The sequence below is a fragment of the Parasteatoda tepidariorum genome, chromosome 1 (genome assembly GCF_982258835.1).
Source record: "Parasteatoda tepidariorum strain Cologne lab strain chromosome 1, Ptep-v5.0, whole genome shotgun sequence".
NCBI lineage: Eukaryota > Metazoa > Arthropoda > Arachnida > Araneae > Theridiidae > Parasteatoda > Parasteatoda tepidariorum.
The window spans coordinates 78,050,983-78,074,517 of record NC_141755.1 but is presented as its reverse complement, the minus strand read 5'-3'; the positions used below and the strand labels follow the sequence as shown (position 1 = coordinate 78,074,517).

General features: G+C 31.0%; 1 protein-coding gene across 1 annotated transcript in view; it reads left to right on the top strand.

Annotated features, from left to right (window-relative positions):
- LOC107457327 (lutropin-choriogonadotropic hormone receptor) overlaps nt 1-23,535 on the top strand; it is a 107,804-nt gene that overhangs the window by 37,651 nt on the left and 46,618 nt on the right. Inside the window, exons 2-3 of the mRNA XM_043047848.3 lie at nt 22,113-22,187; nt 22,960-23,034. Coding sequence (XP_042903782.3) covers nt 22,113-22,187; nt 22,960-23,034 — 150 coding nt within the window. The remainder of the gene's footprint in view (nt 1-22,112; nt 22,188-22,959; nt 23,035-23,535) is intronic.

Below are 23,535 nucleotides of genomic sequence, written 5' to 3'. Positions count from 1 at the left end.
AAAATAATTTTCTGGATGAGAATCACGCTGAGACGAACTTTCATTCATTAAATATGGGAAAGGCTAACAATGTTAAGTCTATGTAATAAATATTAATGCAGAGTTTGACAAAAATCCTAATATTGAACAGGTAATGCGTTAATATATTGTAAAAGTTTTTTTTTCAATTGAACTTTTAATCTCACAGCGTAAACACTTAGTAGTCATTGTAAAGTATAAAGCAATGAATAAACAAGTTATCAGTTTGCTTAAAAATAAATTCAATAGCTAATAAAAATTATTAAATTTATGAAAAATATATGAGATTCATATCGTTAATTCATTTAGGAAAATTTCAAAAGGAAAAATTAACAATGAAAAATTAATAAAAAATTAATGAAAAATTAATGAAAAACTAATGTAAAATTAATGTAAAATTAATAATGTAAAATTAATAATGTAAAATTAATAAAAAATTAATAATAAGAAATAATGAAAAATTAATAAAAAATAATGAAAAATTAATAAAAAATAATGAAAAATTAATAACGAAAAAAAATCAAAAAATAAGTAATGAAAAATTAATGAAAATTATAAACCTTTAATTTTTTTAAATCTCCTGATAAATTAATTAAAAATTATTAACAACAATTTTAGAGGGTGTAAATGAATAAAAAATTTTAAAAAATTTTGGCAGAAAAACCAAAAATTATATTAAGTTAACTTTTTGTTTGTCTGCATTCTATGAAATATTTTGCAAAAAGTAGTTGACAGTTCTGTATATATATTAAACTGTAAAAAGTATGTAATGTGGACAGAAATACAAGGAAAAAAATGTTTTTGTTTACAAATCTATGCAAAATTTAATTTTTTCTCTTAATTTTTGTGTAAAAGTTTTACATTTTAAGATATTACTGTCATAAAATTGTAAAATTCAATTTTCAATAAACTGACAAGAAATTGTAAATTTAAATGTTTATTTTAATCCCCCCATTGCGTTGAATAAAATAAATTGCAGGATGCTTCAAAAGACAAATTTCTTTTTATTATGATATCTATTTTTAAATTTTCTATGTTGTTATTAGGTAAGTTTATTGAAATAAATTTAAAATCAAAGTCAGAGCTTGTTTCAAAAACCATGTTTCTCAAGCGGTAAAAATATAGAATTTATCAGAAATTCTTTAACGAACTGATAGCATCAAAATACATTTTGAACAAGATTTTCTATTCTTCTGATCCTCTCCTTTCTATTCTTCTAATACTTTATCAAGGTGGTCAAGATTTAATAAACTCATTATTACATTTATTGAACACAACAGTTCTTATTGGCACTAGCAATTTTAAAATCCTTTATTTGACCAACTAATATCATTGTACTACAAAATTTATCCATCATTGCTAAATTAGCCCACAGTTTCACCTTTTTTTTTCTTTCTTTTTTTGCTTCCACATTAACTTGCGAGAGACTCAGGATTTAACAAAATCGTTATCGAAAATAATCACGAATGAAACAATTTTTTTTTTTTTTTTTACATTTATTTTTGATGAACTAACATTACGATACTACAAATTTGAAAACCTAAAAATTAGCACTTGGTCATATTTTTCTTCCATGCTTTTTACCGCCTTCTTCGCTGTTTTCATATTAATGACAAAACAAGAGATGAAGTTACGCTCCCCTAAAGAAGGGTTAAATAAACATAGTATTATTCAAACAACAAGGAGGCTTCGCCCTCTGCTCGCTGGCGCTCGCCAACCCCCGGAACTGCTTTCGCAGTTCATTTCGGATTGCGAAGCAATCCGATGCTCGCTTTGCTCGCTCATTGAATACATTCTTAACGTCTAGCTTTTGTATACTTTTTTGAACACTGAAGTTCCGAAAACTTTTCACTGTAGAAAATTCTAAATTTGTGCATTTCAATATTAATTTGAAATTGCAAACAGTTCACATATTTTTCTTAATCACACTATTCTCAATTTCAGTTGTTGAGAAAAGTAACTGTTGTAAGTTTTGTTTTAAAGTCTTTCCCACCAGAGGGCTAAAACCATGTGTTGTAAAACAATATGAAATAGTACTGAACACCGGATGTAAAGCATCGACTTCGATGAAGATAATTTTGTGAGAATTTTTTTAATAATTCGGTGAGAATTCACCTGATTAGACATATGATGCTCACTACGTGCTCTTGCGCGCCGAAGCCTATCAATTAAAACGTATTAGCGTTTTATATAATATAGATTAGCCATATGATGCTCACTACGTGCTCTTGCGCGCCGAAGCCTATCAATTAAAAATGAAAACTGTTGCCAACGCGAGAAAAGAAATATCATCGATTTTATTGATACATACCCATTAGCGTTTCATATAATATAGATGATTGTCAAAATTTACCGAATTCATAATTTCCCCAGTAAATCACCGCTTAGAAAAAGTTTAAATTTCATTTTAGTAATTCTAGCTGATTATAAATTATTTATGTTTAATGAAACAACTGACACAAGCGTGATAATCAACTAAGAACTCAGGACTTCCATAAAGAGATGCTCAAGCCAGAGGCTTAAGTTTATTATTTGACTATTATCAATCAATCAATGATCGGAATTTATTGGTTGTTACTAACAAACAGTTATTCACACCATTTTAATTTGAAGTGAGGCGTATTCCTCTGTTGCTACAAACAACTGATTGATCACTGATAAATTTTCAGTTGGCTGGGTGGAGAAGTTAAGTCAGATCGCTTCGAAATGCTTGCTTCATACTTCATGAAATTATCCATTGAGGAGAATTTTTTTTTCCTGTCTAAAAAATCCAAAAATCTGATATTTTTGCCTCGCAGATTTCAAATCTGCAATCTGTTTCTCTCCACAAACTACAATTTTTATGCAACCTTTTAAAGTTTACTTCGAATGATTACTAGTTCACCCCTCTTCTCTGCTAAGTAGGAAATGGTAGGAAGGTCATATTTCGATTTATGCTGCGATTAAGTTTATAATGTGAAACGTTAAGTTCAGATTTTTTCCCATCAATATAGCAGATAAATGTATGTTTATAAGCCTATAGTTCTTTATAAACTAGTGCAGTCGGACAGAGAAAAAAACCAAACTAACAATTCAAAAATAAATGACAATGAAGATAGTCAGTCTTGGTAATTTACTTTCGAAACATAAATTTAAGCAACTCTTGAACCTTATTGATTTTAATTTGTAGAATTCCTTTTCCGTGCTGTAAATTCCACATGGATGGAGAAAAAAATTCCTTAAACGTTTAAAGAATGTGAAATCAAAATGAAAAGAACGATGCGATGATAAATAAAAATAAATTGATCCCTCATGCTTATCTCGAATGACTAAAATGAAGATATATGAAGTAGAAATGATGTCTCTTCTATTCCTTCATTTCTTGTTCCTTTTCTCGCTAAAAGCGCCATCTATGAAGTTTTTCAGTAATAAAAAATATAAAGATTTCTTGATTTATTTATGAATTTATATATTTTACTTATAAATTTATCTGTCTTATCCACAAAGTAATTTAAACTATTAATTAAATAATTCATAAAAAATGTCAAGTTAAATAATTGCATTCTGAATTTATTTTATTTGTAATTTCTTTTTTCCTTCTGTTTCTGAAAATTTGGGAATTAAGAAATTATGGAAATGATTATGACATTCAGTTTCTTTTATGTAGATAATTTCTTTTATCTGCATAACCAAATTTTAATTCAAACTCTGTAAAATAAGTTAGCTAAATCAAAGCGTAGAAAAAAAATCCTTAATTCCCTTCCTTGATTCAATCCTTTATTTAGTTACCTAAGGCTGTTCTAAATTCCTATCACTTTTAATTTCCAGGTTTAAATAAATGATATAGAGTAATAAATATTGAACTAAAGGTGGATGTTCTTAAATATTTTTAAAAAAAATTAATTGTGACATTGCTAAGCAAAAAACAATATATTTTCAAATGTTGCTAATAATAAACTAATAAAGGCAAAAGAACAAGTTAAAAATGTGTAGCTATTAATTTTATATTTTTATACGTTTATAATTTCTAAAAGAGAAAGGAAATGTAAATACTTGAAGCATACTCTTCAAGAACTCTATTTTTAATGATATTTTGTTTTTTTCACTTATTTATTGGAAGGTTAGTATTCTTGAGTGTGCTGGACTTCAAGATTTCATAATATTTCTCTCAAGATCTTAACAAATCAGACAATATATTGTTTTAATATTACTGTTAAGTATCCATTGAAAATAAAAAAAAGTATGAAAGCTATGTGTTGAGTGGTGTTATGTTATACCGGATACTTATTACTTACATCAATTATTCTACACTTAACATGATGCTCTAAGGTTTTGATTTCTGAAATCGTAAAAAAGGCAAGTACTTGAAATATAATATACTAGAACCATGGCTTAATTAAAAATATGCATTTACCTATTTATTGAATAGCTTCTTAAGAGGGCAAGTAATTAAAAATTATTTCACTTTTAAACAAAATTATCAGACAAAAAAATACTATTCTATTAATATAATTCTATTAATATAACCAGATACAGACTTAGGATTGTTTTAAGACGAGTACTTAAAACAGTTCTTTTTCATTTAGCATAATATTTCAAAGTATACACTGTTTATTTCTATGAAACAAAAGAAAGACTAACACTTAAGATATAATCAACGGAAACTTATTTGTTTTAAAATCTGCTATTACTGTTAGCTTATTAAAGTGTATAAGACATATTATTCAATTTATATAAAGTATCTGCACTGAGAAAAAATAGTTTGGTCAAACCTATCAGAATGTGGTAAAATTTACCATGTTCCCAATCCCAGAAAAAACTCGGAAGCGCCATAAAAACTCGGTAATTTTTACCAAAGCACTTTGATAATGATTTTGGTAAAATTAACAACAAAACAAATGGTTTTATAATGTGCAATAAAATTTTTTAAATGTGGTGAAATTTTTTTTCATACCTTAGAACATGGTGTAAAAAAACATTTATTCGGTTAAGTTTATTTTTCAGATTTGTATTTTCTTACTAAATCTGTGAAAAGACTTTGAAAGTCGTAATTTCCGAAAAATTACCAAACTAATGATTTAATAACCATATATTTTGGTTTTTAATACCAGTATTTTATTCTTTTATTTGAGATGCCATTACTATATAGTACGGTAATTGTATTTACACTTTTTTCTCAGTCTAAGAAAAACACATTTTAAATCTAGTAAGGTTATTTCAGCTGTTGTTTTTCGCTTAACATATTTTTTAGAATTGTTACAAAGTTCGTTTTCCATAAATAACAAATGTTTTCCGTATACTAAATATTTGTTGGATTCAGTACATCAATTTTGGTCTTATTTGATAGATCAGTAGAATCCAATTAACGAAGTATTCTCGCAAACATTGTGTCTAAGCTTTATTTAATAATATTAAAATTTATAACTCTGGTGGTTAGATAAGAAAATATACACCAAAATAAAATAGTGTCCAAAAAGCGTCCGAAATAGAAATAAAAATAAAAAGTGTCCAAAAAGCATAGAATGTTTAAATATCTGGAGAAATATACTTCGGATCAAAAAAATGTTAATGTGAGGTGTTTTCAAACGATGCATTTAATGATACCAAACTTGACCGCCCTAATCTCAGGCTTGGAAGTAAGACGGGGCAACTTCAAAATCTTAAATAGAAACACCTATTTTTTGTTGCAGATTTGGATTTTGGAGAAAAAATACTTTAACTGACAGTTGTTTGCAGTTTTGCTTCATAGGTGGCGTTGTAATTGCAAAACTAAGATGGAGTGAAAATTTGCTTAAAATAGAGAATTCTGGAGAAGTACATGAAACATCGAAAAATAAAAATTAACAAATATTTTTAAAACGCTATTTAATAAAATCATTCTCGTTCCTCTTCCTCCTACCTAGAACTAGAGGGACACTTAGGGAGTGGAGCCTAATTCATGGACAGGGGTCAAGTTTGGAGTCACAAGATGAGAAAAAAAAATATATTAAACAAGTATATTTTATTTCATCGATTTTACATGCATTTTAAGAGATCTCTATTCTAAACGATTTCTCTTCAATCTTAATTTTGCCGCTCCAGCGCCACCTATGATCAAATCGGTGCACTTTTTTCTGGAAAATCCAAATCGGCATTAAAAAGAGGTGTTCCTATTCAAGATATTTAAATCGAACCATTTCATCCACAGGATATATGATTAAAAAGTTTAATGTAGTATCATGACTTGATTTGGTTTTGAATGATTGTCTTTATAAGTCATTCATTTTAAGACTTTTGATCCAATGCGTTTTTAACGAGATAATTGGCCATTCCCATACATTTCACACCCACTTTAATTCCCACAGCACCTATTTTTGCTCATACTTTATTGTTCAAGCCAATTGTTCAAGACAATTTTCAAATTGCACTGTCTGCCGGGATAGCCTGATTGGTAGGGCTCTGGTCCCATGTTCAAAAGTTCGTGGGTTAGATCCCAGGCTGGCTGAAGACTCCCCGTGTAGAAAATGGTAACTGATACACGTTAAATCTGTCGAGTCGCAAGGTCCTCCATGTTCCTGTAACAAATCAATACTCTGGAGGTACTGATCCAGGAGTTTCCCTGTCTTCTGGATTGGTTCAAAATTACAAGGCTACGGAGTTGAACATTAGTAGTCGTAAACCCAAAATTTTGTAGTTGGAAGGTAGATTTATATAATACATACGAAGTAGTCTTACAACTATTTGAATGCAGAAAAATGGTTTTGCAAAACGCTCATTTTAGCCAGGAGGTGAAAAACAGTATTTACTGATTCAAGAGAAACAAAAAAATGGGTTAATAGGTGATATTGTACCTTCTCAGACTATTTTCAATGATTAAATTCATCGTGGTCATATAGGGGTGGACAAAATAATAGACATACTTCTGTACTAATACAGGTTTTTTTATTTTTTTTAATTTTTTTTTTTTTATATTTCTCCAGAGATAAAAGAATCTTTTTATAACTTCAGAAGATTTTATATCATGCGATTTTTCATACTTATCTTAAGGTGATCAGATCTGACGTTCATTGATAAGTTCATACTTTTATATGGAGAGGAAAGAGCCTCTCGATATAAAAGTATGAACTTCGAAGATGAGATAAAAAAAAGTTTGATTGTCGAAGAAAAAGAAGGAGGGTAAATGCTTAATTACAGAAACTCTGCAAATTTTTATCCAGCAAACTAAAAGTAGTATAATAATACCAATTTTCTTTAATAGTGATTTATCGTTTTTTGATGATGCTTTTATTTTTTATTCATTTATGGTATAATAATTTGCAAACTGTAAAACTCATACAATTTTTAATTTGAATTCTAAACAAGTATTCAGAAAATCCATTTTATACGGAGCTGCTTCAAATTCTGTAAATTTATTAAAATTTTTAAATTTGAGGAAAAAAATGCCAACAATTACCCATATATATATATATATATATATATATATATTATATCAAAATACCATACCTTATACTAAGGCGGTGTAAGAACATGTGTTAGCGAGGGTATCGAAATTTTTCTCCGAACTAGAATAATATCAACTATAACTGGCATAGAGCAAGTAAAATAATATACAACATATTATAAGATGAAATTAAATACATTACTCCAAACTCGTCAGTGTCAAATGATAATAATGTATATCAAATTCCAACAGCTTCAAAAGTATGTTTGGGTTGTGTCTGAAGAGCGAGGCTAATTCTTAAGCTATTTACTAAACCCAAAATATTTGAACTAGACACAAAAGTAAACAACACACAAGATTCGAAACATAATTTAATTACTAACTTCCCTCATTAAGGCGCAATTGTTGAGCATTCCAAGGCTTCAGAGAGCTCTAATTAAAACCATCAGCAGACATTGGAGAATGTCCTTAGTTTAATACATTTAATTTTTGTTGTTGTCTGCATACTGTTGCATTTGTAAATATTTTCTAGCCATCCTATTGACTAGTTTTAAAATTAAAAAATGACAATCTTTCGAAAGTCAAAAAGAAAAAAAAAAACAATGAAAGATATTAGTATTTTACTAAGATTATCGAGAGATGTTCGTAAAAAAGTTTTCCTTAAAATTTCTTGGAAAGCTGTTGGATTATATATACAGAGAATAGCAAAAAAAACGGACAAGCACTTCTTTATATAAATTTATTAAAAATAAATTAAGAAAATATAACAAATACTAATAAGAGTAAACTTTTACTAATAAATAAATATATTTGGTTTCAAAGCTGTATACTTTTACAACGATGCAGACGTGCAAACGCTTATTGAAATTTTCAACAACGGATCACAAGTTTTCTACTTTTAATCTATCCCATTCAAGCTGGGATGATTGTTTTAGAGTAGCAGGTGTTGAAAAACGAAAAATTTCTTATTAAGAAACAATTAACGTGAATGAAAATTTTTCATTCTTTCAGCGATAAGTCTTGTTCATGCTGCCACCTATTGGCAAAAAAAAGTATTATTGTGAAAATACTTCAACAGTACGGCATCGCTTTTTGCTATTAAAGTTCAAATTGAATAAAATAAGCTGAATTATTATTTTTGAAAAATAATTGTTATAAATTGTGAGAAGGATTATCAGAGAAAAATTAAATTCTTTATTCTTGAATTTGGTTATTTTATTTTGAATCTCAAAGTCAGCTAAGAAATAGTGATAAAATAATTTGTAAATGCATAATCGTTTCGAAACTTATTCGATGTGTTGTTATTGGAAAAAAATATACTCTTTAAAATTTCTCATTTTCAATTAAGTGCAATTTTATATAAATAATTTCAAAAAATAACCATAATATTGAATAAATTATGGATTATTGAGTGGATACAAACCTATTATAGGTTTTTAAAAGTCATAACTAGTTAAGTAAAAACCTCACTCGCGGAATCCCCCTTTACTTTGCCATGCAATGCTAGAGATCCACGGAACACCATTGGGAACCACTGCCTTGGAAAGTACATACTTTGACGGAATTGAATGTACACTATCTGGCCATTAATGACCGGACACCTCTCATTTCGGATACATGAGGATACATATCAAGTCAGTAGGGCGTAGGGCCGCTACGCGCCCGAATCACAGCTTTAACTCTTCTAGGAAGGCTATCCACTAGGTGTTGGTACACGGTGGCAGGTATTGCCCGCCATTCCTCCTGTAACATGGCGAAGAGTTGAGTGGTGGTTTTGGGGCGTTGTGGTCTGGCCCTCAACCGGCGCTCCAACTCATCCCAGAGATGCTGAGTTGGATTGATGTGGGGACTTTGGAATGGCCAGTCAAGTTCTTGCACCCCCATTTCATCAAACCAGTCCGTGATGGCATGTGCTTTATGAATGGCAGTGTTATTGTGTTGAAACACAAACGGGCCATTACCGAACTGTTGCCACAGGGTGGGAAGCGCCGAATTGTCCAGGATGTCTCTATACCCTTCTGCGTTCAGGGTTCCACGCACTAACACCAAGGGCTCAAGGCCAAAACATGAGAAACAGGACCACACCATAATTCCTCCACCGCCGAACTTCACAATGGTGACAATGCACTCCGGTAGGTACCGTTCTCCGGGCCAGATCCACACCCGTCCATCAGAGTGCCACAACATGTGGCGTGACTCATCACTCCACATAAAGCTTTTCCATTGCTCTACTGTGCACTGGCGACGTGCTCTGCAACACTGAAATTGGTGGCAGGCGTTTGATGGAGAGATGTTTGGCTTATGTGCTGCTGCTCGTACATGGAATCCTTGTGCAATCAGCTCCCGACGAATGGTACGTGTACTGGCAACACTGCCAGATGCAGCCCGGATGCTGGTAGCGACTGTGTCCAACGACATTTGTCGGTTTGCCTTCACTACACGTCGAAGAGATCGTCGATCCCTGTCGGACATTATTTTGGGCTTGCCGGGTCGGGACTGCGGTTTTATCACTTCCTCTCGTTCCCATTTCAACACGACGTCACCACTTATGGAATGACCAAATCGGTGGGAGCCCATGATCATGCCCTTTTCCGCCTCATTCAGCTCTCGCCGTCCACTCATTTTCACTGTTAACGCTCGTATGGCCGTCGCCTGCTTGCGAATGGTCTTTCCCTGGACTGGACTGGATAGGTGTTTTATCGAAGTACCTGCCCGCGAATGCGGGCACCTCACTTCTTCATCTATTTATTGGCCCTAGGGCGACTGTGACTAGTGGCTTTAGCTCAGGAAAGAAAAGAAAAATGGAATTTACTAACATTGGTTAGTTGTCTATGAGGTTATATATCAGGGAAGTCCCTATAGTCAATGGCATGTTAAAGAACAATAAATTAAAAATATGTACAAGATATGTAATAACATGGTGAAATAAGAAGAATAGCATAATAATGTATTTACAATATTTACAAGTTGTATAAATTTTTATATCTATTAGTGTATCCTCTGATACAATGACGACCCGGTCGTCCCGGTAATGGTCTTTCCCCCACCACAGGTTGCGTATTTATTCCGCCAGAACGAGTCCACCTGCCTTTCAAGGGGTGTCCGGTCATTAATGGCTAGATAGTGTATATTGAGCAAAAGAACGGTTTCACACTTTCGTTTTTCTTGCTTGAACAATTCTAAAATAGCAGTTATTTTGCTTAACATTGTAAGAAATCCAAAAACACGTAAACTAAGAGATATAGTATAAAATATTTCATTATTTCGAGAAAGAGATAAAGAAATGGACACCCAAATTAAAAAGTAAGAAATTTCTTAACTTCGATTATATAAAAAAGTAACTTGGTCCGAGATTTTTTTTTCTTTATTTATGCCGCTTTAACATTATCTCCATTTTATAAAGGAAACAAAATGTTAGCTCTATTTTTTTAAGTTAAATGCAAATCACTCACAATACAATTCATAGTTTCGAATTAGTTTTAACTTTTAAAAAGCTTAATTTAACTTTTATTCAGAATTTCTTTTTATACGCTTTACAATATCTTAAAGAGCACTGATTTTTAAAAACAAAAATTTAAAAAATACTGTAATATATTAGATTTTTTCAAAAATGTATAAAAAATTTTCATTTAAATATTTTTTTTTTCTGTAATCAATCTAGACTTCATTTACTAAACCACTGTATTAGGGCAATATTTTTCAGCATAAGGAACAATTGCAAATAAAAAAATATTTATGAACAGTAAAAAATTTATTTTATTTATTCACATTTAGTACTAAAATATTTCAGGCATAGCTGAATACTTAAAAATATTTTTTGACATTTTCATTAATTTCATACGCAAGCATTCCATTATTTCCAGTAAAATTCACATAACAGAAAAGCTTAAAATTAATATACTTAAGAAATAATTATGATTTATAAGAAAATACAAAATCTAATTTTTGAATCGCGTTCAAAAATAATACATTTCTTTAATTAAGGTGAATTGAAAAATTAAAGTTATTTGAATCTGTAATTATTGAATAAAATGAAATTTCTTGGAAGTCCACTTCTGAAATGAAATTCGAAATCTCCAATGTCAGATAACTCAATAAAAAGGTTTTCGATGTAATTATCTCAGAACTTCTCATAAAAGAAGAAGAAAAAAAAAATCCGAGACTAAGTGGGTAAATTTAATTAGAAATAAAATATATTACTCCCAAACTTATTTTCTTAGTTACCTGTTCTAAGAAATGAATAAATACAATCCTTCTTTTTCTTAAAACTACCTTTCTGTCAATTTTCTATCATTGATTATATGATGCATTGTATATAAGCATTACTTTTTTTTAAAGATATAATTTATCAATATTAAAATATCTGTTTTAAAAATATTTTATGGAATTTATTTAAAAAAAATTATTAGATGCTATCTAATCAAACATATACTATCTATTTATTATCTTACAAATAAAAAAAAATTAGTTGAACTTAAAAAAATGAAACCCTAATTTGATTCCGATAAATGAAACCATGTTTCTTATGACATTTGTGCAATCCAAGCTCGTCAACCATTGGCTTTTTGCAAATTAAGTCAGGAAGACTTCTCTTAGAATCCCTCGGATAGTGGCAGCACCACTCACTCGTGAAGTCATTACCCCAATTTAGAGATAGATCTGAAGGGGAAGGAAATTTTCTCCAGATCCCTGTACCCATGGTACTGCTCAGCGACTAAAAATAAAACTATAGATTCTCAGATTTTACTAGCACATATATCGCATGTATGAAAACATAATGTATATATCTAAACAAGGTCTGTTGGATATAGGGGACGTTGAATATAGGGGACACATTTAATATCCATTATTCATACATATTTTACAATCCTTATCTAAGTTAAAGTAAAAAAAGAATGCAAGTAAGAGATCTCAAAGTAATATCCAAAGAAAAGAAACACAAAGCAATGAGAATCTGCCGAATCACTAGTGAGGAAAGTGGGGAGAAAAACAAATACCGGCTTAAGAGCTTGGTGAAACTTTGCGATATTTGAAATAATCACCTATCAACTCTTTTTTACTTCCTCCGGCAATCAAACAAGTTTTGATGTTTTCCGTCCCCTTATCTCAAAAGTGATTCTTTAGATTTTGATAAAGTTTGTTTTTTTCTGACTTTTAATATTCTAGCGTTATATGTATTCTTTTCATTTAAGTTATCGGCAAAGGCTTATAAAAAATTGTTAAGGTTGGTCAGGAAATGTAGTTATAATTTTCCCCTACGTTGATTTAGACCTACCAAAAAAATCTAAAATTGTTATTTTTAACCCATTTTTTGAAGGTTTAGTAAAGGCCATACGCTCATATTACACTCTTAATATAATCGGCAACACGTTGAAACATAAAATCGGTGCCTAAAGCCACAACACTCAGAACCCTAATCCATAATACGGTACAACTTAACTGCAACCTTTAGACAGTTTTATACTGATGCATGCTTCCATTTATAGCGGGACATAGTTTCCTGTATTCAAATTTAAGAATGATTAAGTTAACCCTTAATTTAGAACGAATTTAAGAATGATTAAGACCGTGGGAAGTATACCTCCCACCAACTTCCTTAACTTTTAGATATCGAATGGAAGTTATTTTCCCACATATGATTTGTGTGACCATTTGCTGATAATTACAGATAATATAAAATAAAAACCTACGAAAAGCTTTGCTTTGTTTTGTTTGCATAAACGAGAGTAATAGTAAATGTTAGCGTGATTTTAAAAAAGAGGCCAACACTGGGGAGTTATTTGCTCTTGTGAATTATGCGTTCGTTCATACTTAATAATTTCGTCAAGTTTATTTATAGTTGTAAAGACAAAATTTATATATTCGGTTATGTACGAGTATCAGTTTATGAGCAATTCTTTACAGTGAGAAAATATTCAACCCCCATTTTAATCAAAATAAAAATGCTCCTAAAAATCAAAATAATTTTAGGTAAAAAGCCAATTAAATTTCTATTTATAAATCATTTCAAAAATAATTTAACATAATATTAATAGAAAAAAATGGCCCTATGAAAGGTTAAGTTGCACGATATATGAGAACATTCCATAGAAACGGATAATGTAATCATTTTTTTATGCATAATACTTACATCATTTTCTTTCTCCTTTTTCTATTATTAAGATACCCTCAAATAGTTAACATAACAAAAATTAATCTATATTTTTTTTGATCTGTACGAATATCTTATTTGTTCGTACGATACGCTACCAAAAAGGGATACCGTGGACCAATACGCTAAATTGAGTTATTGATATGTTTACCTTATTTTGTCAAGCGTTAAAATAGTGTATAAATTTTTGTGAAATGCCAAAATTGCTGAACGATGTAATGATTCTATCACAATACTCTTCATTTACAACCATTCAGCCCACCTTATTTTTAAATTACATTTCACTTTCTGCGGAGAGCCTGACATTTAACTTTTTTTTCCCTAACGGCAGGTACTGAATTTTCGTTCTTCACTTCGGAAGGCGTCGGAAGTGTTGCACATTTAAATTTATCCAGTGGGTACCTGTGAACCTAAGTTACGGAGGGGCCAAACATTTCTCACGTCACACCACCGCTCATAGTGTGGACCACATTCACACATCATACGCAACAGAGGACACCACACAGAGAGAAATATCCATGCCCAGAACGGGATTGAAACCAGCAGAACCTAAGAGGGATTCACTTTGCAGTCAGACACGCTAACCGCTCTTACACCTGGACGTCCCTAGCATTTAACTATAAACGTAAACTTTGCAGCTCTTAAAGACCCGGATCGACACACATTCTATTAGTCTTGTTCCACTTCTACAAGGTTCTTTATGCCTACCACAAGGTTCTTTATGCCTACCACAAGGTTCCTTATGCCTACCACAAGGTTCCTTATGCCTACCACAAGGTTCCTTATGCCTACCACAAGGTTCCTTATGCCTACCACAAGGTTCCTTATGCCTACCACAAGGTTCCTTATGCCTACCACAAGGTTCCTTATGCCTACCACAAGGTTCCTTATGCCTACCACAAGGTTCCTTATGCCTACCACAAGGTTCCTTATGCCTACCACAAGGTTCCTTATGCCTACCACAAGGTTCCTTATGCCTACCACAAGGTTCCTTATGCCTACCACAAGGTTCCTTATGCCTACCACAAGGTTCCTTATGCCTACCACAAGGTTCCTTATGCCTACCACAAGGTTCCTTATGCCTACCACAAGGTTCCTTATGCCTACCACAAGGTTCCTTATGCCTACCACAAGGTTCCTTATGCCTACCACAAGGTTCCTTATGCCTACCACAAGGTTCCTTATGCCTACCACAAGGTTCCTTATGCCTACCACAAGGTTCCTTATGCCTACCACAAGGTTCCTTATGCCTACCACAAGGTTCCTTATGCCTACCACAAGGTTCCTTATGCCTACCACAAGGTTCCTTATGCCTACCACAAGGTTCCTTATGCCTACCACAAGGTTCCTTATGCCTACCACAAGGTTCCTTATGCCTACCACAAGGTTCCTTATGCCTACCACAAGGTTCCTTATGCCTACCACAAGGTTCCTTATGCCTACCACAAGGTTCCTTATGCCTACCACAAGGTTCCTTATGCCTACCACAAGGTTCCTTATGCCTACCACAAGGTTCCTTATGCCTACCACAAGGTTCCTTATGCCTACCACAAGGTTCCTTATGCCTACTACAAGGTTCCTTATGCCTACTACAAGGTTCCTTATGCCTACTACAAGGTTCCTTATGCCTACTACAAGGTTCCTTATGCCTACTACAAGGCTCCTTATGCCTACTACAAGGCTCCTTATGCCTACTACAAGGCTCCTTATGCCTACTACAAGGTTCTATATCTCCGCTTTTTTTGGGGTTTACAATTATAAGTATTTTGAAAAAAAGTATACCGTACCTTCTAAATTTATTGTAAAATTTGAGATTTGAAAAAAAAAAACATTCTATGCTCAATCTGTTTTTCCTCAAAGACATGCTGGTACATATAACCCCTTAACTAAGGTAAATAATTCAGTCACGTTCCTTAATTACGAAAACAACCATGCGGTATATAAAAGTATAATAAATTATATTTTATACTGTCTCTCTAAATTTTATTTTTTGGCTGAATACAATTATTGGGGGTAAATAAAATATTTTCAAAAAAAAAAGGTTTTTCTCATAAATGCATTTATTATATAAGTTTAAGAATGTAGAAAAAAGAGCATGTTTTATTCATTTAACTTTGCATATGTTTTTTTAAAAGAACCTCTGTATACAAATTGAACTCGAACTTTTTGGGAAATTTTTTACTTTTCAAGAATTCTGCAGAAAAATGCCGCAGGCCTTAACTTCGATGAAGAGTTTTGAAAATACCATCTTGGTTTGATTTTGTATGATTTTGAACCAGCCCGAAGAAAGAATAGTATTTTCAATTTTATACTGTTGTGGGAAAAAAATCGTTTGTGAATTTTTCTTGTATTTTAGAATTTCACTAGAGAGTCTATATAAGCAAAATTACAAAGAAAAATTCCTATAAAGCAGTTTCAGAAATGTAGCATAAAGTTTAAAAAAAAAATCAACCAGCCGCTGCAATAAAATAGATGTTTATAGGCATAGACAATTTCGTATAAAAGTTCATGGTATGCATTTGATAGCTATGGGAACTATTGATTTCAGAGAAAAAATTTATTTCTAGCATCTATATTACTTCTGAGAAGTTACAAAAACAATATGCGGGACGAAGTTTCTAAGAATTCTGATCAAAATCGATTAAGAAAGGAATATTTTTTTACACAAATTTACATTGCTTTATTTTAAATTTTCATGAATTAAAATTATGCATTTTTTTGCTTTGACGCACTGCATGTATATAAAATGACATTTAAGAAACTTTAAAGTGATTCATTACAAAAACATTTTTCACGCTTATAGAGACTATAACTGTAACTGTTTTCGATAGATTGATTGAGCGTTCAATAACAGGCTAATTACTATTGCAGTTTCCATTAAAAACAGGAGTTTTTGAATGAGTTGGAAGTTTTCGATTCAATGAATGATTAACAGACTATCGAGCAATTATTTTTTTAGTCATTTTTGATTTTTATCATCATGGAATTTCATTCTATAGTTTATTGATTTTTATTAATATCATACAATGAAATCTTAAATCAATTCGGTTGGAAGTTATTGCACTTGAAAAAGCAAAATTTATATCAGTTTAATTCATTCTAAACTCATTTTCCGACCAAAAAGTGCTGCATCATCCTCATTTACCTGAGTTACATTTTATGGTTTTAGGATATTTTCGGATTGTCTAAAAATAAGAAATTTTTTTTAAAAAATCCATTACTGCTTTATTATTAAAATAAAAATTATATTGTTATTATTAAACATAATTTGTAACAACTTTACAATATTACGCTTCTTTTTCTAGATTTAAATTTTGTCAATTATGTCTAGAAATTATTAAATTATGTCTTATAAAATTGTGTCTCAAATATGACTTACGTTTTTAGAAATAGATATATTTCTTTTTTCAAAATTTAATTCTAGTAGCCGTTGTAGCATACAGAAAACTTAGTTGGAAATGTTTAATTAGACAGAAATTAAATCAAGAAAATGTCTTTTTTACAAAATTTCTCTTTGATATATTTCTCCCAATTATATTTAAAAAAAAATCAGTTTGAGTGCCAGTATAAAACCGAATATTATGCAAAAAATACTGTTGTTTAAATCACAAGTCTGTTTCTTAAGATATTTACTGTCATTTTAGCAAAACTGTTATTTTAACAAAATAACTATCAGCATTGTGGTCGGTGCGAGCCGAGAGTAGCATTCGTACGAACAGTCGAAGAAGGCATTCGGTCTTGGGTTTCAAATTTGGGGGATAAGCCCTTAAGCTATATAGCTATATTATAACCGTCGTTGAACACTCGACCCAATTTTATGGGTTTACGACTACTAATGTTCAACTCCGTAGCTTTGTAATTTTGAAACCAATCCAGAAGACAAGAGAACTCCTGGATCGAGTATTGGGAGAAATTTGCCTTCGTGGAGGACTTTTCGATGGAGCTAACCCGCATTTGCGTTACATGGAGAGTAAGATCACGAGAACCTCCCACGGTTAGCTTGACGACAAGGGGACTCTAACCCATGATCCGTCTACCACTGAGGATATTTCACGTCAACGCTGTGGTCGGTGCAAGCCGGATGCGTAATTCGTATCGACTGGGATTCGAACCTGGTTCGTTTCGTTGGAAGGCGAACGCTCTATCCCCTGAGCCATCGCGGCTCGGGATATAGCTATTTTCTTACTATTCAAGCTTATCCTCACTTTCTTTCTTATGTGGATTCTTTATAAAAGCATACGAGAACTTCTCAAACGGTGGAAATAACGTTATTAGCAGCTGATTTTTAGCTCTACTGATATTTATGTTATATGCACTAAATATTCACTGCCTATGCAATATACTTTTCTTCTTTTAAGGTACTACAGCCTGTTACAGGCCAAGGCTGTAATAAATAGTCTTTGCCATTTGGACATATCTGCAGCAAGGCTCTTCCAGCTTTTCCTTTTTTTTAAATGTAAAAGCCCTTCTCTACAAAGTCAAACCACCTAGTTGGTTGTCTTCCCCGCTTTCTGTTTAGCTAGATTAGTAAAAGCGAGCCTTTTTTACTAGATTTATATTATCAGATCGAAATCGAAGCCCGAGCCATCGTAGTCTATTACATTTTGTGAATTTATCAATATCATGTTACTAATACTTTTGGTAAATTTTAAAATTGAACAAGGATCAACAGCTATTATTCTCATGAAATGCACCACACATTTTTCTTAAGATTTTCCACTCAAAGATCAATATTTATTTTCATGTAACTATGCTTATTGTCCAACATTCATTCCCATGAAGCAAAATAGGTCGAAATAGTATTTTATAGACATTAAGTTTTGTTCTTAAATTTAAAAAAAGAGATTTCAATTAGTTTTTGAGTACATGATAGCATTTATGTGACATGACGAGCCTGTTGCTTATCTCGATAGTCAAATCATTGTTAGTAGTAGTGTCGGTTTCAAAATGTGACACTCTTTCAAAGTTGTAATTGTGCATAGTAAATCTATTTGGGTTCTATTTAACGTAAATTAATAAAATAACTTATTTCATTGATTTTAAAAATATTAGATTATCTTCAAGAGATTTATGAGGGGAAAAATATTTTACATTGCTTCTTTGGACATGATTCAAAACGCCAAATTGCATTTTCTAAAAATCTTACAACCAAAAGCAGAAAAAAATAATAAAAGTTAAAAGCAAGACTAAGTTAGTAGAAAAAAACTAATTAAAAGAAATAAATTATAGTTACAGCTGCAAATAACTTGAATTAAGACAAAAAGAAAAGTGTACCCTTGACAAAAAACATTAAGGTAAAAATAATCATTAAAAAAATACTTTAAAAAATTTAAATTAATCATACAGGGTTCCCGCGGTCCTTGAAAAATTTAAAAAGTGGTAGTAAATTTAGGGTGGAGCTACAATATATTTTTTTGTTTTAATATGCTTTTTCATCGTAAGGTGCTGAAATTTTCGTGAATATATATATATTTTTTTGAAAACATCTTTTAGTGGTGGCTACACAGAAATAAAAATGTCAAAATTTCTTTTATTTTTATTACCACTTTTTAAAATTCTCAAGGACCGTGGGAACCCTGTCATAGATTTAATCTTGTACAAAAATGAAAATAATCGCAAGCAACAGGTACCTTGAACAATTAAATTTCATCAAATCATTGTGCAAAATTACACCAGAAAAAAACAACCATTTACTACACACTACAGAAGATATGAGTGCAATACATTATACAAAAATGTTTATCAAAAATTTCAAAAAATATGTAAAGAAAAAAATACTTTAATACTTAATAAAAAAATAAAATAAGTATACTATACAGAAGTCAAGCTCATGAAAAAAAGCACTCAACACATTAACCAGAGCACTAAACTAGCCTATGTAAATTTACAAAATTCAATTACGTGTGAAAGAAAATTAAAAAAATTTATTGAAAAAATTTATCGTTATCAGTTTAGATCTATGTTATCCACTTTTTGTAAACTACCTATATCTCGTCTGTTGGTTCAAATTTCTCAAGTAATCTTTGGAACACGAAACCTTTCAATTTGTCCTGCCCCAAGATGTTTGTAAATATGTATCACTCTTTAAAAACGATCGATTATTGTAAAAAAAAAAAATAGGTATTTCAAAACTTTTTGAAGGAATTTAGTTTACATCTTTATTGCGAATTATTAAAAAGCATTAGTATATGTGTCTTGATATTAGCGTCTCAATTTTCTTTCCTGTGTAATTCTACGCTTTATTTTTTAACAGTAAACAATATTTATCATTCTCGTTTCAAATTGTTCGCATGCAATACATTAAAAGTAAAGGTGTTCGTTATTAAGATAGATCGCACAGTTACCGGGGGAATAAAAGGGATTTTTACGAAAGATTTATCTTAAGTTCAAACTTTCAAAAGAAATCGAAGCAAATGATGTCCAGAAGAAGAAGAATCTTAGTTTGAAGCAGGATAAGCTCAAAGATTAACTTAGATCTTTTCTAGGTAAAGGGAACTTATATTATATCAACTAGAAAAATCCAGAAACTCCATAAATAAAATTAAGGAATAAAATCTGTAAATCTAACTAATTTAACTTCATAAATTCTGAAGAAAAAAAACATGTTTATTTCCAAGTACATAAAATGATTTAATAACTAATATTTTAGAGAACTTAATGTATTACTGTTATCTTGTTGCTCGGAAAAATTTTTCAACCCGATTGTAAAATAATAAATAAAGTAGGAAAATTTTCCGCAATAATTGAAAGTCTAGATCCCGAACTAATAGATCTTATATACTCTTCATTCGAATTATTGACTTGTCAGGGATAGTTCAACAATTTTTTTAAATTTTATGAATCCTTGATTATATTAACAGCCTTGATTATCTGTCTTGATTATGTACCTTATAAGCCTTGATTATATATAAATATTTCTATCACTCAAAAAGAAAAAAAATCCTCAGCTGACAGCTAAGCTACGGACTTGTAATATGTTTCAATCAGTAGTACTTTTTATTCATAAATATAAAAAAATATAGTAATAGTCTTCAAGACTTAAAAAGGCTTTAAGGACAAAAGAGGCTATGTTAAAGTTCATTTTAAATACTAATTATGCATGAGTTGGATATCTGCATGTGATGTCAAGCGTGAGAGACAGTCGATATTTAAAAGTATGTTAAAGTTCATTTTAAGCACTAATTAAGCATGAATTGGATATCTTCATGCGATGTCAAGCGTGAGACAGTCGATCAGGATCGACTCACACGCGTGACGTCACTTACATATATCCAAGTAAATATGTTCCGAATATTAATTCAGTGTGATAATAAAACCAAGTTTTTAAGCTGTAACATTAAAACGTCATGTACAACCACGTGATTAGACAAGACCACGCAATTAGTTGCAAGTACTCTTCTGTACGTAAGATTAAAATTGAAATTTCTCAGAACTTATTTGATTTAGTATGATGAGCTTCGTTCCTTTAAAAGCTCGCTTTAGTAAATAAACTTTATTATCCTGAAAGTAAATTTGCTAAAATGTTTGAATTAATCAACAGAACTCTTTTAATTCTTAATTTTTCCACCAAGTTAGACATAAATCTAAATCAACTTGAAATTCCCGATTTTATTTTCTCAGAAGAAATTAGTTTTAATCACTTTCACTGACACAATATGAAATAGATCTTATGAGCTGTTGTTATTTTTTGGTTATTTTTACTTCGATATTCTACGCACTTACCAGATTTGCTGTAAGTAAAGAATAAAAGAACAGTAGAGCAGCTTTTTGCCAGAGGTGACTATTTACTTAAAAGTACGAGAATGGACCAAAGAATCAAAAATAAAGAATAAATGATAACAATCTACAAAGAATAAAAGAAAAATTACAAGTAGCAGTATTTAAGATGAATATTATTGAGGAACAAATATATTTTCCCAGAGTAGAGATAGATGGCGCTAGTTGTCTAACAGTGGATGTTTGAATAACTAGTCTCAGTTCCAAAAAGCGTTTGAGTCATTGAAATGACAATACGTCTAGGTAAGAGGTCTAGTGTGGAAAGTACGAGTAGCATTGTGGGCGAAAAGACACCCTGCAGATTCAATGAAAGTATCCTTTTACATAAGGCCACACCTCATAGTGTTTGCAAAACGCAAGCATTGCTGCAAAATCTCGAGTAGTAACCTTTTCAAGATGAAAATATGCTAAGTTTTGTTCTGCGATTTTGCTAAAATTGGTTGAACAACTTTGTATTGCGTACCAACAAACGCCTAAATACGTTTGGTATGTATGCCGATCACTTTTCACAAAATCACCAAAGCTATCTGCTTACACACACAGAAAAGAATGCTTTTTAAATATATTTATCATTTTTGTATACTGTTAATAAATATTGTGATTATCCTTATGACCTTTTTTTTATCCATCATTGAGTGTTTTGAAACATTAGGAAGTTTACAATGCATCCTAAACTCTGAAATTCATTTCAAAAATCTTAAATGAAAAGTTATTAGGTTTGTATAAGAATATTTAATGCATTTCCTTACTTTAGTTTGTATTTTGCAGATCTCTTGAATCTGTGTCCTTAACAATTCTCAAGGAAGGGTTTTTCCAGCCACACAAAGATACATTAAGAGACATGTGAGTACTATGATAAATCTATGTTTTAAGCGAACCACCATTTGTGAATGAGTTTAACCAACGCTTGCTAGAAAAGAGAACGCTACCGCACAAATCAATATAGTAGTCCGATAAGAAAGAGTCAAAACGTTCAGACTACTAGAGGATGAGATTTATTGTTTATGGTAACTAGTACGAAAGCTTTCTCTCGTCTTGGAGGCGTTGATTCAACTCACAAATGGAGAGTCTTTATAATAATTCCCGCAGTGAATTCACTTTACAATTGGCGGTACCGTTCACTGATGCTTTGATTTGATTCCATTGACAATGTATATATGTAAACATGCATCATCCGCATCTTTAATATAACTCTTTTTTAAAAATATGCTCTAACGTCAAGATGGATAAAATTTCCATAAATATCCTTAATTAAAAATTATATTTAGACAAAAACTCGTGTTCCCTTATGATAACCTTAAAAAGCACATTATTCAAGCTTTACCAGAAAATATTAATTTCTGTGGTTTTCTTCATTCAATTTAATATTCTATTTAATGCAATGTGATCAAGATTGATAAAGTTAAAAATGTATTTCAAAAATTAAACACTTGTCATAAATTATTACTTTTTAATTTATAATGCAAATGGTATACCTTTGTAAAAATTTAAGTATAATATTTTTCTTGATCAATTTAAAGATGTAAACTTTGTTGAAGTTTTTATCGTTTTTCTTGACATCATTTCGTTTGTTAAATGACCTTAGAATAATAATTTATTTTATTTTTATTTACAGCGTTTTATATGGAATGAAAGAATTGACTGAAATAGAAGATGGTACCTTTTATGATCTTCATCTTTTACGAACTATGTAAGTTAACAATATTTCAGTTAGCGAACGTATAATTTAAATATCTTCATTTTAAATGTTTACAATGCATAGGGAAGAGTTGTACTTTGGGGTACAAGTACTTAGAATCAGAAAATAGAGACCCTTAATGGAGAATTTCTACATTCACTATTTGCGGTTGATACTTGTAACAACGATACTTGTAACTATTTGATGTGTTGACCATGTCAGATTTTCTAGTTTTGATTTTTGATATTTCAGTAGCTGAATAATTTTTTTCTAATGGGATTGATTTTAGAAGGTTTTTCATGACTTTTAAATCAAGTTTGACTTCTTTTTAGTCAACGCCTATGTTGTTCAAGAAAATGGCGCAAAACTTCATATGAAAAAAAGCGAGAGTTTTGGGAAAATTACGAGTTTGTGGTCTAATTTTTTTTTAAATATTTAAGAAGTTATACCAATGTTGCATTATCTGGACTCGTAGAAATATCCAAATATTGAGAAATATACATTGATTTAGAT